The 15613-nt window shown below is 42.0% G+C and overlaps 1 protein-coding gene across 2 annotated transcripts in view; it reads right to left on the reverse strand.

Annotated features, from left to right (window-relative positions):
• TXNDC5 (thioredoxin domain containing 5) overlaps nucleotides 1-15260 on the reverse strand; it is a 37988-nt gene extending 22728 nt beyond the window's left edge. For both annotated transcript variants that reach the window (XR_006103639.1, XM_042464658.1), the window contains exons 1-5: nucleotides 14948-15260; nucleotides 8084-8233; nucleotides 4458-4563; nucleotides 3743-3839; nucleotides 826-941 (exon numbers count right to left, since the gene is read on the reverse strand). Coding sequence is in view for 1 of the 2 variants with exons in the window: in XM_042464658.1 (XP_042320592.1) it covers nucleotides 826-941; nucleotides 3743-3839; nucleotides 4458-4563; nucleotides 8084-8233; nucleotides 14948-15156 (678 nt within the window). In the remaining variant the exon portion in view is untranslated. The remainder of the gene's footprint in view (nucleotides 1-825; nucleotides 942-3742; nucleotides 3840-4457; nucleotides 4564-8083; nucleotides 8234-14947) is intronic.
• Nucleotides 15261-15613: the final 353 nt, after the last annotated feature.

Below are 15613 nucleotides of genomic sequence, written 5' to 3' on the forward strand. Positions count from 1 at the left end.
TTCCAATTGATTTTTCTCCATGTAAGATTCCTTACACAAAACCACCTATGAAGTCATGGGAGGAAGAGGGAAGCAACAGGGAAGAAAACACAGGAAAAATTTGGGCAGCTAGGAAAGAGTTAACCAGCTGTTTCTCTGCCAGCAACCTGCTTTTGATTAACAACCACCCACCCCACAACTTTGACTTAACATGCACATATAACCCCCCTCCAACCCCAAAGTAGGGTCTTCCTTCCATGACATGTTTGAATGTCATGGGTAGTTTGCCATTAAGAAGATGCTGAACCTCTCTGGATTTAGGCTTTTATTTTGTCTAAGACATTTAATGGTGTACCCAGAACAGCACAGGCTGGGAGAGCAATCTTTTCCACCAGAAAGCCAACAATATGACTACACTTCTGTTTTTATAGTTACTTGAAGTTGTTCCAACACCCACACACATCTGCCTGAAGATGGAAAGAAGGGCTCCATCATCATAAAAGTAAGCTGCAGGGACTGCCTTTTCCTTCTTTAAAATAACAAGGCCCTGGTATAGCTGTTTTCATATTAACTACTCATACACTTGCCCACAAAGAGTAAGAATTCTTCCTGTATCAACAATCTTGCAAAGGGCATGTTTCTAGCTGCTACAACACACAAGTACAGGTAAGCGGTGTGGTAACTAAATCAAAGTAGGATGATAGCTTGTCAAAAAGATTCTAACACCAAGTTAATAAAAGTTAACTGTTGTTTATGTACAAACAACATTCTTCTTTGCAAATGCTGCTAACACTGGAATAAATATACAAGTTAAGAAGACTTCGCTAACTCACCAGTCAAACCTACCTTGCCAACCTTGACTGATTCTGAATTTTCAAGGAGAAGAGCCAACTGTTCCCAAGTTGGTGCCAATGCCTTACAGTGACCACACCAAGGGGCAAAGAATTTGATAAAGTGATTGCCTTTAAGAGAGAGAGGAAAAAAGAAGCAGATAAAGAAGCAGAGTTCTATTCATTCAGACCTTTGGAGATCAGGTGTCTGTCTTTATATAAATCTTCACTTCACTCAGTCTCTTCTTTAGGTCTGCAGGATGCAGACAATGGCTGGCATCCTTTTCATGGCATATACATGTCACCATAGCCAGATGAGATGTGATTACAGTATCACTGACACCCTAGCAGATATCAGGGGAGGATAATTTTGCAGTTTTTGATTAAGAAGACACAGCTAGATGCTTCTCTGATCCTATCTGCTCCCCATGAAGAACAAAATGGCCATGGGCTTCAAGGGTTGTACGGTAAGTGCAGGGGAGTTGGTACATAAAGGTCTATGTCTGGAACAATGATGCTACACTGATCCATACAGGATTGTAGCCAGTGATGGCAACCTTTTATCTTACAACATTACTGTTAAGATTTATGAGAGCATTATGTGAGGTACTTTCAATATGTTTAAGCCATGCATAACAATAACAAAATTTGGCTATTAGGAACTAATATTTGTTTTATAGAAATACATGGAAACATTTGAAAACAAAACTTCATGAAGACCTGAAACAGATGGGGGTGGCTTCTGGATGCTCCAGGAGCGTGATGTTTATGACACATGCCCCTGGAGAGCCCAGAAGCCACCCCAGTGACATGCTGAGGCCACCTAAGGCAGCCTAAAACCAGCCCTAGAAGGAGCGGATCTTTTCCACTCCTATTTGGGGCCATGGGAGGAGGCTCCCTTGGGGCCACGACATGAGTTTGCTGCACCTCTGGGGCAATCGGGCTGTAGTAAAGACTTCTTCTTTACAAAGGACTGCATGGTTAGAACGGGGTGGGCCTACTTTTATTTTATATGACTGGAAAAGAAAGAGAAAAAAAATAAGGGGAAGGAGAGGGGGATGGGGAGAGAGGAGGGGGGAAAGAGAGGAACTTGAGGGGATGGAATGGACATGGGAAACCAAGAGAAACTGAAGAATGCCCTACCCAGTTTTGGTGCAAATAGAATGTTACTTTTGGTCATGACACTTTCCATAAGCAATATAGTGTTACCAACCAAGTTTCCCCCCTCCCCCCACGAGAATGAGACCTCTTGATAGAAGAAAATATTGCTCTAAATTTGTAAAGAGTTTCAAGGTCTGTTTCAGGATAAGGAGAAGAGAGATGGGGCGAGAGGGATCAAGCAGCACCTTTGAGATAGATGTTTCAGTCTATATTGAGATGTCTCAGTCCCAAAGTTGGTACTAGTTCCCTCCTTTAGTCCTATCTTTTACTTTTTATCTGCTTTTATAAAGTAGTTGTTCCAATACAGTATATGTGTTTCTGGGAAAAAGTCCCAATGAACTCAGGCTTGCTTTGAAATAGACATGGAATCTTAGGGCGTGTCTGCATGGGCCAATTACACCACTTTCCCCGCAGCCTCACCACAACTTGTCTACGTGACACAGGGCCAAAGCCCCAACTCAAGTGTGGACTGTCTTCACAAAGGAAGGCAAGTTCCACACCAAATCTGCCTTATCTCTGGCTTAACCAGCATAAAAACACCCTCACTTTTTGCTCTGGATTTTTCTGGAAAATCTGGAGCACTCCATAGTGATGCTGGGCAGCTATCTATGCACATGTTCTGCTGTGCTGCCTAGCACCATTGCCGGTGCTATGTTTTGCTCCCACTATGGTTGCGCCCAGTCATGTGAACAATGTTGGGCACCTCATTTCTGATCTTAGAGGGAGTGAATCACACAAATGGCAGTGGTGTTGGGCGGCACAGCAAGATGAGTGTGTAGAGGGTGGAGGGCAGAGATAATGAGGGAAATCTTGGGTAGCTCCAGGGCCAGAATACTCATATGCAGCCCAGAGTATTCTGGCCGCTGTAGACGAACCCCCAGTTGCTGATATCACATTGCAATGCTACCAAAGGACAAGACAATCCCCTGCTCTATTTGTTACTGCCAAGTGGAACAGGGCCTTGCTCTTCAGGTAAACAAACTAAAAGGCTCTGAGTGCCTTAGCTACTGCTTCTGAACCAGCTTCCACCACCTCTTCCCTTTAAAAGGAAAGGATGGGTGTTATTTGGTTGGGGAGTAGCAGCAGTGTGGTCCAGACCATTTCTGCTATCTACCATTTAGTGCTGTCCTGCTTCCTCTAGATCTAGAGCTGAGGAAGGGATCTTGACCACTCTTCAGAATCCATCAAAGCAAACCACAATGTAGGCTGCATCCACACTGCAGAATTAGTGTCATTTGAGATTGCTTTAACTATCATGGATGCATCCTATGGAATCCTGGGATTTGTAGTTTGTTGTGGCACCAAAGCTCTCTGACAAAGGCTAAATATCTCACAAAACTACAAATTCCAGAATGCCATAGCTTTGAGCCATAGCAGTTAAAGTCGTGTCAAACTCCATTAATTCTGCAGTGTAGATGCAGCCTAAAAGGGAAGTTTCCACCAGAACCTGAAAAATTACTGTTAGTTACAACAACTCCAGGAATTCACCAGCTGGCATGTAAAGTAACTTTTCTGAAATCTTTTCTTCACTTCTCTATTCCCACATGCAAGGTGCAGAGATGGGTGAGGCCTTTCTGTTGTCACTCTTTTCAGAGATTGACAGAACAGTTGCCACGAGAACATCATGAGGATTTGCAGGGATCTGATGTTGATGCTTTGTGTGGCATAGATTTTGTTCATTAGTTATATAATGTTGCTATGTAGTTCTAGATCACTGATATACACTGAAACATGCTTTCCAAAAGAAAAAAAAATTTGCAGTATCAAGTTACCTTCTGATGTATGTAGTTTGAAATTGGCTTCTGAAATCTCATATAGCCCTTGCCTTGATTCAGGGGCTTTGGGAGGCTCTGGTTCAGATTCTTCTTCCTACCATAAGCCAACCAAATAAATAAATATTACAAAACCATCAACATTACATAGATATGTAATGATATGGTTAGCATAGATATGGTTGTTCATATGGCTGCTCGCACAGTAAAGCTGTGACTATAATTTATATGCAAAATATTTATACTGATTGTAGATGAAGACATATTATTCTCTTGGAGTAATGAACTAGGGGCAGCCATCTGTCAAAAATGAGGCAGAAACAGCAATGCTGGCAGTACAGATTCCTCAGTTTGCACATACTAATGAACTTTGCATTTTGTTCAACAGAGAGATAAAAAACTAAAAAGCCTGTACACATCTAGGTGTCCTTTTCCTAACCTGTAAATTAAATGTGGCTGTTGTTGACTGCATGTTATAGATGTAGTCTTACCACTTACCTCAAATTTGGGGGGAAATGGTAAGGAGATCCTTAAAAAATTTGAAAACTACACCCTCTGCTTCTGCTAAATTTTAAACAAACTATGCCTCCTTACATTCGTCTTAAAAAGATCATCAAAAAAGGTAAGGGAAAGGGGCTACAATCAAAGTATCACTTTATTTTATTGGCATACCCAACTCTCTCCTCTCCTGAATATGGCCTCTCTAATAACTTACACTAGATTCCTCTTTTAGTGTCTCCAGCATCCAGTTCTCCAGTGACTGAAAATCTCTAGGTCCCTGGTATTTTGCAGCTTCTTGGCCAGGTCTAAGTAGTTTTAGACTGCAAATACAAGAAAAACAATAATAATTTCAAGGCCATACAAATTTGAAACATCCTGAAAACAGTCACATTTATATTGCATTATGTTAGGTCTAAAAAGTCCAGCCACTATTCACAATGGTTTCTTAATTGTTATTTTTAGAGTTCAGTGGATTTCAATAGCAGAGCATTTTACAAATCCAGACCTCTGGCACTGTTCTGCAAACTTTCAAAGGATCTTTAAAGTGAAGACAGATGTAAAACTAACAGTGGCAAAGAATAAACTCTGACTGCCCCCAAAACATGCAGTACCTTCAATCAAGCTATTTAAATGAACCAGTTCTTTCAATTTCCAGTATGTTGGAGAAAAGCTAGGTTAATGCCTGTGATGTCACCAACATACTTATCCTCCCCACCAAATCCCTAGAGCTGTTTTGCAACTGTTCTTGAAGTGTTTACGATTTTTCTCAGCAATGTCAAGGGTGAACCTATGCAAATATAAACACTATCCTGAAATACAGAAAAAGAGGATGGTAAGCCTGAAACATGAAGGGAATGGTTAGACAGAACTGATCCTGTGTACTTGACTTGCAAGAATGGTTTTGCTAGAAAACTGGAAAGCTAGGTCCCCATATCAAGAAGAAATTATGAAAAATATGTGTCTGCTTCATCCTTTAGAAAGTATAGAGAAAATTTCTATTATAGAATATATTTATCTTATAAAACATTTTACATCAATAGTTACAAAAATCTTGAATTAATAGCATTAAGAAACAGAATGCATAGTTCACATATATGAACTTTTCTCAATCTAAACCCATTTACTAGTTCCAACTGACTCACTGGATCAATGAATTTTAGTACTTGCAAGTCAATATTTATTTAACTGTCATCAATTCAATGGGTCTAGTTTGGTTGAGATTAACGTATATACTTGATTATAAGTCAAAAATTTCTGCCAAAAGTTTGACCCTACAGTCCTGGGCCAACCTATGTATGGGTCAATAAAGTAATAATGCTTAGAACGGTCCTGAAAGAAGCATTGCCCAATTGAGCCTGGGCAGTGATTTCTGAAAGAGTTGCCCAGTCAGAGAGAGGGAGAGGGAGAGGGAGAGGGAGAGGGAGAGGGAGAGGGAGATGATTCTCTTCTTAATCTGATGCTAAAACCTTCTCTCCCCATCTTCCTCCTCCTCCAGATCTCTCTCCCCACCATACACCCCATTTAAATCCATTCCTTCCCCTCACAATCCAGTGTTGCAACCTTATCTCCTCACCAAACACCCACTTGAACTCCACTCTGATGTTAAAGCCTTCTCTCCCCAACAAACAACCAGTTTAACTCCGCTTCCCTCCCCAATCCAATGCTGAAACCTTCTCTTCCCACCAAACACCTCACTTAACTCCAATTCTGTCCCTTCCCAATCCTATGTTAAAACCTTCTCTCTCCATCCTCCTCCACTCTCTTTGGATATCTCTGCCCACCAATTACTCCATTTCCCTTCCCAATCTGATGTTAAAACCTTCTCCTCCAGCACCAAGGAAGTGGTGTTAGGTGGTTGGGAGAAATCCAGATACGGAGAAGAAGGGAGGGAAATTTGGGAGGGAAATAATGAATTTTGATATGACCCCATGGATAAGTCAAGGGTAGAACTTCATGGCACATAACAAAAGATCCATGATTTTGGTCCTAAAATTTTCCCTAGACTTATATATGAAGTCAATTTGTATATGAGTATATACAGTAACAATCGTAGGCACAGTACACACCGCCCAAAAAAGGTGGCTTGCCGTCACCTGTTTTTCCTCCACAGGTAAGCTGCAGCCACCAAACTGTGTGGCTTCCCTGTGGAGGAAAAAGAACCTGCAAAAAGCAGGTACTTTTTACACCGCGGTGGCAGCATAACAAGTGCACCACTAGTACACTGGTTACGTAAGTGGCATCATGCAGATGCTGCGTGGCGCTTACATAACAATGGTGGTGCCCATGTATACAGGGCGCTGCCATTATTAGGCCCTCGTCATGTGCTAGGGTTGCAGGCATGTGAGTGCTCCACCCCCAGGCAACCCTAGCACACGACGAGGGCATCACAAACGGCCCATGTGTACCGGGCCATATTTAGGTCTTTGTTACCTGCATTTTGGCAATAAATAGCTAACTGAGAAGCTTTCAAACTCATACAAGTCAAATCTGGTTAGGCTGAGAGGGTATGCAAGCTTGAGAAAAATGAGGAATTATTCAGCTACAAGCTGTCTCTCTAGAATCATCTAAGATAGGGAACAGAATTTGGAGGCTCTCCAGAACTGGACTAATTCCTAGTACCCCTGAAAATTGGTAGCACTGGTTAGGGCTGCTCTGAGTTGCAATCAAACAACATCTAGACAGCTGCATTGTTGCTACTGTTGTGTGCCTCAAGTCGTTTCTGACTTCTGGCAACCCTAAGGCAATCCTATCACAGGGTTTTCTTTCATGTCTGAGTGAGGATTCCAACTCTGGTTTCCAGAGTAATAGATCAATGCTCAGACCAATACACTATGCTGGGATATGATTTAACAAAGGAGTTCTTAAGCTATCTCTGGCATCCTGTGAATGGCACATGCAGGCATAATGAGGGTTTCACCTGCTTATTCTCAAACTTTGCAGAAAGAGGTATTCAGTGTGCTGCATTATACCTATCCCAGCATAACAAACTGTCTAGCCAAGAAGTTCAGAAAGATTTTTGGAAGTGTAAATTGAACTTTCAAGTTTCATTATTCATTTTGTTCCTGATTTGGCAACAGAACACACCTTGAAGTAAGGAAATGCTCAGTAATTACTATAACAGATTGGGTGTGGTCCATTCACTCCAACCTAACAGCAAATCAGTCACTTTCTGCTAGCTGTAAAAACTGTTACATCAGCCTGGTGCATTTACACAGCTGTCCTTATCCAGGTATAGGCAAACATATGGGTGGATTTAGTACACTTTCCCCCATATCAAGAGGCAACAATGAGAAAATGTTTTGCAGATATTATTGCCATACTACTTTTATTGACGTATGCAAAATAATTTGAGCAATAAATAATATTAAGAGGATTTTTTCAAAGCTACAACCATCTCATTACTATAAAATTGCTTGCTAGCTAAACAACTATGGTGTGTGTGTGTGTGTAGGCAAAATAGAATCTCATGTAAAGACACAACATATAGCATGCACTGGATAAGACAGGGTACTTGTTACAATTTATAGGTTAATCACAATGCCCAAGTTCCAACAGCACACCTTGGTATCTCATTCCAGCAAAAAACAGAATTTCCCCCCTCCTGCTACAGCCTTCTGTTGCACCAAAAATGCGCACCAGAAGATTTCTTGGCCTTCCAAAGCTTGTTTTTGGGCTTGCAGACATCCACAAGAAGAAGAGGGTGTTGCCCATACTGGCAGAAGCAGCATAATCCATCCACTATTGGATGCTGCCCCTTTGCTGCACTAGAAATATTTCAACACGGTTGCCCTTTTCAAGCTGGTAGGAGCTTGAATGAATTAAATATTCCTTTACACATACGTTGGATATCCTTTGACACCAAACTCAGAACATAGTGGAGTATCTGTAGTGCAATCCACCTTCACGACGTAGACTTGTGGATTTTCCACACTGTTGTATTTGTCTGCAAGTTCATTCCAAGTTGGCTGCAAACGCTGACAGTGTCCACACCTGAGATTAAAAAAAACAAACAACAAAACCAATGAAGATGAATGTTCTGGCAATAAATCTTATCCATGATTTTGAAATCACCTGCCTACATCAGGGAAACTACTGAAACTATAAACATTGCATTTATGTTTGCCTTCCCATTCTGGCCCTGCCTACTGTCTCATCTAAGCTTGTGAGAAAAGTCTTTGTCCAATTTAATTTTTCAGGCAGTATTTCCTCAAACTATATTCTGGGAAAACCCTAGTTTTTTGGAATTTTTTCAAGAGTTCCTTAGGGATAAGATCAAACATGACAGACAATATCTTCTACAGGATAGCTTTTCATCTATTATCAATATTAACAATCTGTTAATAATATACTGTAAAATAATAAAATTAATAGAACAGGGCTAAGGAACAAGTGGCTTTCAATGTTGTTGGACTACAACTCCTACCTGCTTTAGCAAGGATGGCCAGTGATGAGGGATTGTAGGACTTAAGTTCCAAAAACATGTAGACAGCCACAGTTGCCCACCCTTTTCACAGAAAATCAAACAAGCAGGTATTTTTAAGACATGAACTGAGTAAGGTAGTGGTTTGAATGCTGGACTAGCGCTCTTGTGGACCAGATTCTGAATCCACATAAAACCAATGTTTGGCCTTGCGCTGGTCACACTCTCTCAGCTAAAGAGGAAGGGAAAGCCAAACCTCCTCTGAAGAATGCAAGAAAGTCTATGATAGGAACACCTTAAGTTGGAGTTGATTTGCTGGTAACTCCTCAGTAAAATGGACCCATTGACTCTATTACTAAATGGTGAGTCAATACAAATATTAATCCTTTGTTTCAATGAGTCTACTTTGGTGTCATGGTTTTATCAAATCAACATGTTAGCGCACAGGGAAAAGCATAGAAAAAATTAAAGATTCGTCTAAAACTCCAAGCAAAGACCAACAGCAGCAGATCTCATTAAAAGCTCCTGGCTCATCCACATTCTTAAACTTTCTGAGAATTTCTTCACATTTCAGGTCAGCTACTAATCAAAGTCAAGACATCTTAGATCTCTGTGGTTTAGACTTGGGTCCCTTCTCTAACATCTCTCATTAGGGGTGTGTGTGTGCACAAATATTTCAAAATCCAAAATTTAAAAAAAAAAATCCAAAATCCCGAATACTTCTGGTCCCAAGCATTTTGGATAAGGGAGACTCAGCCTATACTGGAAAACAGCTATAATGGAACAAGTTTGCCAGAGAAATCTTAAAAATCAAACAAAATCCATTTTACCCAAGCAACTGAAAATCATCTGATTTACAATTAAAGCCTTTTTAAAGAGCAGACTCACTGGATATTCCATAATATCAAAAGTAGGCACACCTTCACTTCTTAGAAGAAATCCATAATTTTTCTGGTACATGAAAATGTGAAGCTCAGTTCTATATAAGTTATATTTACTTAGAAGTCAATTTTATCAGACATTGGTAAAGTTACTTTTGGAGACTATACCTCCTGGAATCCTCCTTTACCAGCAACACCAGTGCGGGATATTTTGAAACTGTAGTCCAAGAAGAGTAACTTTTCCGAGTCTCTATCAGCTCAATGTTCTTTACTCCCATGTAGCTGTGCATAAGATTGTACCCCACGTTTTCCAAAAAGTGTGAACACCACTTGAGGTACAAAAATTGTTCTACTCTTTCATGTAACAAATACAAAGCAAGGCTGATGCTAAAAAGGCTTGATGCTCAATGGTTTATACCTGCAAATGGGGAAACTAAAATGCAACAGGCCAAAGTGTTAAAATGTCAGCATTTCCTTATTCTATGGCTATGAGAGATGGCTGCAAGATATATATAGAAGAATCAGAGCTGTTCCATCATTAGAAAACATAGGGTGACTGTATCAATCTGCTGAGTGTTAATTGTTCTTGGCTATAGCTCAGATGCCAATTGCTTGGGGACAGCTCTGAAAACTTGTGTCTTAAGATGACACAAAGAAATGTTGCATTAGAAAAGGTTTCTGACCACTTTCTTATCTTCAGCTGCAAAAGTCTAATGGCAGAAGCAGATCTCAAAGCCTTTGGTAATGTCCTCTTATGAAATATGATGGTCACATTTGGAAGTCTTGCTGTGCATGTTTTATAGACTTCCTGAATAACAATTCTCTTGCTATTGTCTCCTAATTTGCAGCATATTCCCTAGCATGAAACGAACACTTTAACAGATAAAGAAACAAAAATCAGTCCAGTGCTAAATTATTAAAATGGCAATTTTATGCCAAAAGCTTCCTGCTTCTCAAGGAGTTGTACATAGATCAACACTTTTTAAATTAGTATGGCAAGTAGACTATCTCTGCATATAGACATTAGCTTTGGAAGTAGTTCCCCATACAGTATTTGTTTTTTCCTCCCTGCCTTGCCTTTAGGCTGAGTCCTGGGAAAAGATATGCACTCTTAATTAGGTGTTTGCATTTACAGTACTGTAGAAGCTGCAGCTGCTTACAAAGAAAACAGCCTAGAAACTACTTTTGTATAGCATTTATCTGAGGTTAAAAGTACACTTCTTATGGGATCTGTAAACAAAAAGGCATTTTATAAATTCTTAACAATGGCCACAGTAAAATAAGTTCTACGCCAGGCTTGATCAAACACTGAGCCAAAATAAAGGGGCTAGGGTGTGGAGAATTACTATGGCTACATGAACTAACTTCATATGGATCTTTGTTGAAAATAGCTTCTAGTTCAGGAAAGGATTTTTTTCTCCACTTTAGCTTTGGTCCATTAGAATCGGCCTATCTGGCCCAGCAATGTATTTCCACAGTAGACCAAACAGATGCCCACAAGCAGGACATAATCTCCCCCTCCATCACTCATGCTCCCCAGCACCTGATATTGAGAGGCACTTTCCCTTTAACACTGGAGACAACATATAACCATCATTAGTAGCTATCGAAGATTTGTCTTCCATGTATTCTTCACCATTTAAAAAGGCCATTGAAGCTGGTTGCTGTTATTACACTGAGCAGTAGTAGCAAAGCCCATAGTTTAGGTGTCCTGTGAAGATATAGTCAGCAAAATGTATCCACGGATTCTGCATCCACACAATCATTCACAGTTTGTGTGTGTGTATTACAAAAAGTAAGTCTTGATTTTGCCACTTTATGTAAAGGACACAATTTTACTACTCCACTGTATTTAATGGGACTTTAGCATCCACGGATTTTGATATCCACGTGGGGTCCTGGAACCAAACCTCATCAATACCAAGGGCCCACTGTATTGCCTTGCTTGTCTATCCTGAACCCCACATATGGCTTCATTTGATGGTCTGTTTTCAGGAAAAGGAAAAAAATTCTTCCCGTGAACATTTTCCACACCAGGGACTCAATTACACTACGCAATTATAGTGCTATTATTCCACTTTAATTGGCATGGTTCCATCCTATGGAATCTGGGAATTTGTAGTTTGGTGAAGCACTAGAATACTCTGGCTGAACATTTCAAATGCCCTTCCGTCCACAGCAAATCCCAGAATTTCATGGGATGGAAATATGACAATTAAAGTAGAATAACTGTACCATCAAACTGTAGACCCAGGTTATGTACTTACTTGTCTCTTTATTTGCCTTTACCAAGCCCAAAAGACTAAAATGCAAATTTTCTGCTTGGGGAAAAAGTAAAACCTATAATCCTCACTATTTAGGGCATATAGGCCTGTTTATGCTTTTGCCTTCTGCACATTTTCCTGCTCCACAGGGTCAGTACAGTACACCGTTTTCAAGTGTGGACACAGCACACACTCTTGTAAAGACAATATAATATTGGCAGCTTATATTAAATTCCTTTTCTGATGATCGTCAACATGCAATTTGCCTTTTTCACAGGAGCTGTAAATTGGATCAATATTTTCAGTGCACTATCTCCAACCACAGCATCCCTTTCCTCACCAGATCAACCAGATCCAACTCAGTCAAACATACAGTGGGGCTTTGTTACTGCTGGGATTTGGTTCCAGGACCTCCGCTAACACCAAAATCCATGGATGCTGAAGTCCCCACTATACACAGTGAAATGGTATCCCTGATATAAAATGGCAAAATCAAGATGGTTAAATCTGTGGGTGCAGAATCCATTCACATGAAATGTTGACTATATATAAAGTAAGGAACTTTTTGGTCCCTCTGTGCATAATTTTACACTCATTCATCTCCTTATGGCAGACGCTGCCTTTAAAAAATATATCACAGAATCAACCTCTCCAACCTTGGATGTTGCACAGCTCAGCCTTATATGACTGTAAGCAACTATTTACGAGAGCTAGCTACTTGGGATAACTTTTGCACTGGCAACCATGTGTGCTCATATTCTTAAAAAACGCATGTATAGAGAACGACTGTATTTGCATTTTTAAAGAATGTGAGCACATGAGCAAGCAATCCTAAATTAATTGCTCCAACCAATGATTTGCTTCTTCATGCATTTTATTTTAAACCTTCTATGTCCTAAGGACTAAAGATGGTTTAGTGCAATTCCATCCAACTTTTGCACTTCAGCTATCTTTAAGATGGGGAACATGTTGAAAACCTGCACCAGCTAATCCTAACTAGCAAAATCAGGTGGTTTTCACACACACCCCACACACATACATATGCATCCACACTGCAGAAATAGTCAAGTTTGACACTGCTTTAACTGCCCTGGCTCAATGCTATGGAATTTTGGGAACTGTAGTAGCGTGAGACATTTCACCTTCTCTGTTGTGCCATAACAAACTACAGTTTCCAGAATCCCATAGCAGTGAGCCATGGCAATTAAAGCAGTGTCAAAATTGATTATTTCTATAGTGTGGATGCAGCCAAAAGTACCCACTTATACCCTTTCAAATGTTTATTTATACACTGGGAAGGAAGTGTGTTTTGAATTAACTCTCCTAGTTCAACTCAGCAGTATTCTCAGCAATTCTACCTCCACAGTCCCCCAAAAAGTTCACTGGTGGCGTTTGGGAAGCAAGCCACCATTTGAGCTCAGTAGATTCTGGCCAGAGGAGATTAAGAGGGCTGCTGAGGAGATCCTCTGAGGAGGAGATCCTCAAACCCCCCACCGCCTTCTGGGGCCATTTAAATCCCCTGGAAGTGGGTGGATTCTCAGCAGGGTGACCAGATGTCTTCCCTACAAAGGAGGGGAAGGCACTGCAAAATGGAGGATATTCAAGGAAAATGAAAGACATTGCCCAAATAACAGCTAGAAACACATCTAGAAATATCAATTCATATTTCTTAGTGATGCTCAGAATGGAAGACATTTTGGAATCCCTCCTGGACAGAAGGCATGGAGGAGGAGGTGCCATGGGAAAGGAGGACATGTCTGGCCACCCTGAGGCTGAGAGTGTGTGACTTGCTCAAGGTCACCCAGCGGCTGAGCAGGGATTTGAAACCTGAACTCCAGAGGCAAAGCCCAGCACTCGAACCACTTGCATCCCTTCAAACATTAACTTAGTATTCATTAAGAAATGGAAGGTGTGTCCTGAAAAAGGAGGACATGTCTGGCCACCCTGAAGCTGAGAGTGTGCAACTTGCCCAAGGTAATAATAATAATGTCACCCAGTTTGGGGACTACTTGAGACTAACTGAAAGAAGTTGGCAGCATGAGGTTTCCTAGACTTCAGTCTCCTTCCTCAGATGCTTTTTACTGAAGAGGAAGGAGGCTGAAGCCTAGGAAAGCTCATGCTACCAACTTATTATTATTATTATTATTATTAACTTTTATTTATAAAGCGCTGTAAATTTACACAGCGCTGTACATACCATCTTTTAGTTAGACGGTTCCCTGCCTTCAAGCTTACAATCTAAGAAGACACGACACAAAAGGAGAGGGGAGTGGTGGTGGGGAAGGGGATCAGGTCCAGCAGTTCTTCTCCACCTCTGAGGCCTGGACCAAGGCAGATCGACTGGAGGAAGGGCTTGGCTTCTTAATGGATGGTTAAAAGGAGGCTTCTTTCTTTCAGTTAGTCTCAAGTGATACCCAAACTGTGCCCTCTAAGAGATTTTGGACTTCAGCTCCCTGAAGCCTCAGCCATGTTAGCCAATAGTCTGGGATCCTGGGAGATGAAGCCCAAAATCCTGTAAAGAGCACAGTTTGAGACTGACTGGAAGAAAGGAATTTGCAGCATGAGCTTTCCTAGACTTCAGCCTCCTTCCTCTTCAGTAAAAAGCATCTGAGGAAAGAGACTGAAGTCTAGGAAATCTCATGCTGCCAACTTATTTCTTCCAGTTAGTCTCAAAGGTGCTTAGACAGTGGTCCCACTTTGGACTTCATCTCTCAGAATCCCATAGCACTGGCCAACATGGCTGAGGGCTTCTGGGAGCTGTAGTCCGAAAAAAATCTCTACAGAATCAATCTGAGTAGAGAGAGCAGTGGTCCCCAAACTGTGCTCTTAGAAAGGGGATTTTGGACTCCAGCTCCCAGAATCCCCGGCTATTGGCCAACATGGCTGAGGGCTTCTGGGAGCTGTAGTCCAAAAAAGACCTCTTAAAGGGCACAATTTGGGGGAACCACTGTTAAAGGCGGATTCGAACCCTGGACACTCAAACCATATATTAATATGGTCATTAATTGACTTAGTTTCAATGGAGAAACGGAAGGGGGGCCGGGAGGGCGAGTGCAGGAAGGGGGCCTGCCGCCACGTCAGCGGGGCCCCTTCTTCTTCCTCTTCTTCTTCCCCGGAGCCGGCCTCCCGGGCTCCTCACCAAGGGGCGAAGAACATGACGAAGTGCGGGGCGCTGAGGGCGCCGTGGCGGAGCATCTCGGCCGTGTAGAGGTGCCGCGCGTGGGGGTCCTCTTCCTCGACGCCCTCCTGCTCCTCCTGCTCGGCCTCAGCCCCCCACGAAACAACGAGGCAGCCCAGCAGCAGAAGCAAGGCCACGAAGGCGGCGGCGGGGCGGAGAGTGGCTGCCATGGCGGCGGTTGTGGAAGGAGGCTGAGAAAGGAGGAGGAGGAGATGCCGGCCCGCCACCGCCTCCACGTCTCTCGCTCTCCTCCTCAGCCTCCGCCCCAGGCCCGCCTCGGCCGCAGAGTCAAAGGGCGACGGGGAGGGACTGGCCGGCCGCGGAGTTTTCGAACAGTCATACTACAGTAAAACAGTCACGGCCCCCGAGTTAGGCCCAAAGCAAAGCACGCTCCAGAGCTTTTTAACAGTGGGGCCTAAGCCCAATTATTGTGCTGCCCTTTAAGAGATCTTTTTGGACTACAGCTCCCAGAAGCCCTCAGCCACGTTGGCCAATAGCTTGGGATTCTGGGAGTTGAAGTCCAAAACTACCTGAAAGAGCACAGTTTGAGACTGACTGAAAGAAAGGGATTGGCAGCATGAACTTTCCTAGGCTCCAGTCTCCTCCTTCCTCTTCAGTAAAGTTATC

The sequence above is a fragment of the Sceloporus undulatus genome, chromosome 4 (genome assembly GCF_019175285.1).
Source record: "Sceloporus undulatus isolate JIND9_A2432 ecotype Alabama chromosome 4, SceUnd_v1.1, whole genome shotgun sequence".
In the NCBI taxonomy this organism is placed as follows: Eukaryota; Metazoa; Chordata; class Lepidosauria; order Squamata; family Phrynosomatidae; genus Sceloporus; species Sceloporus undulatus.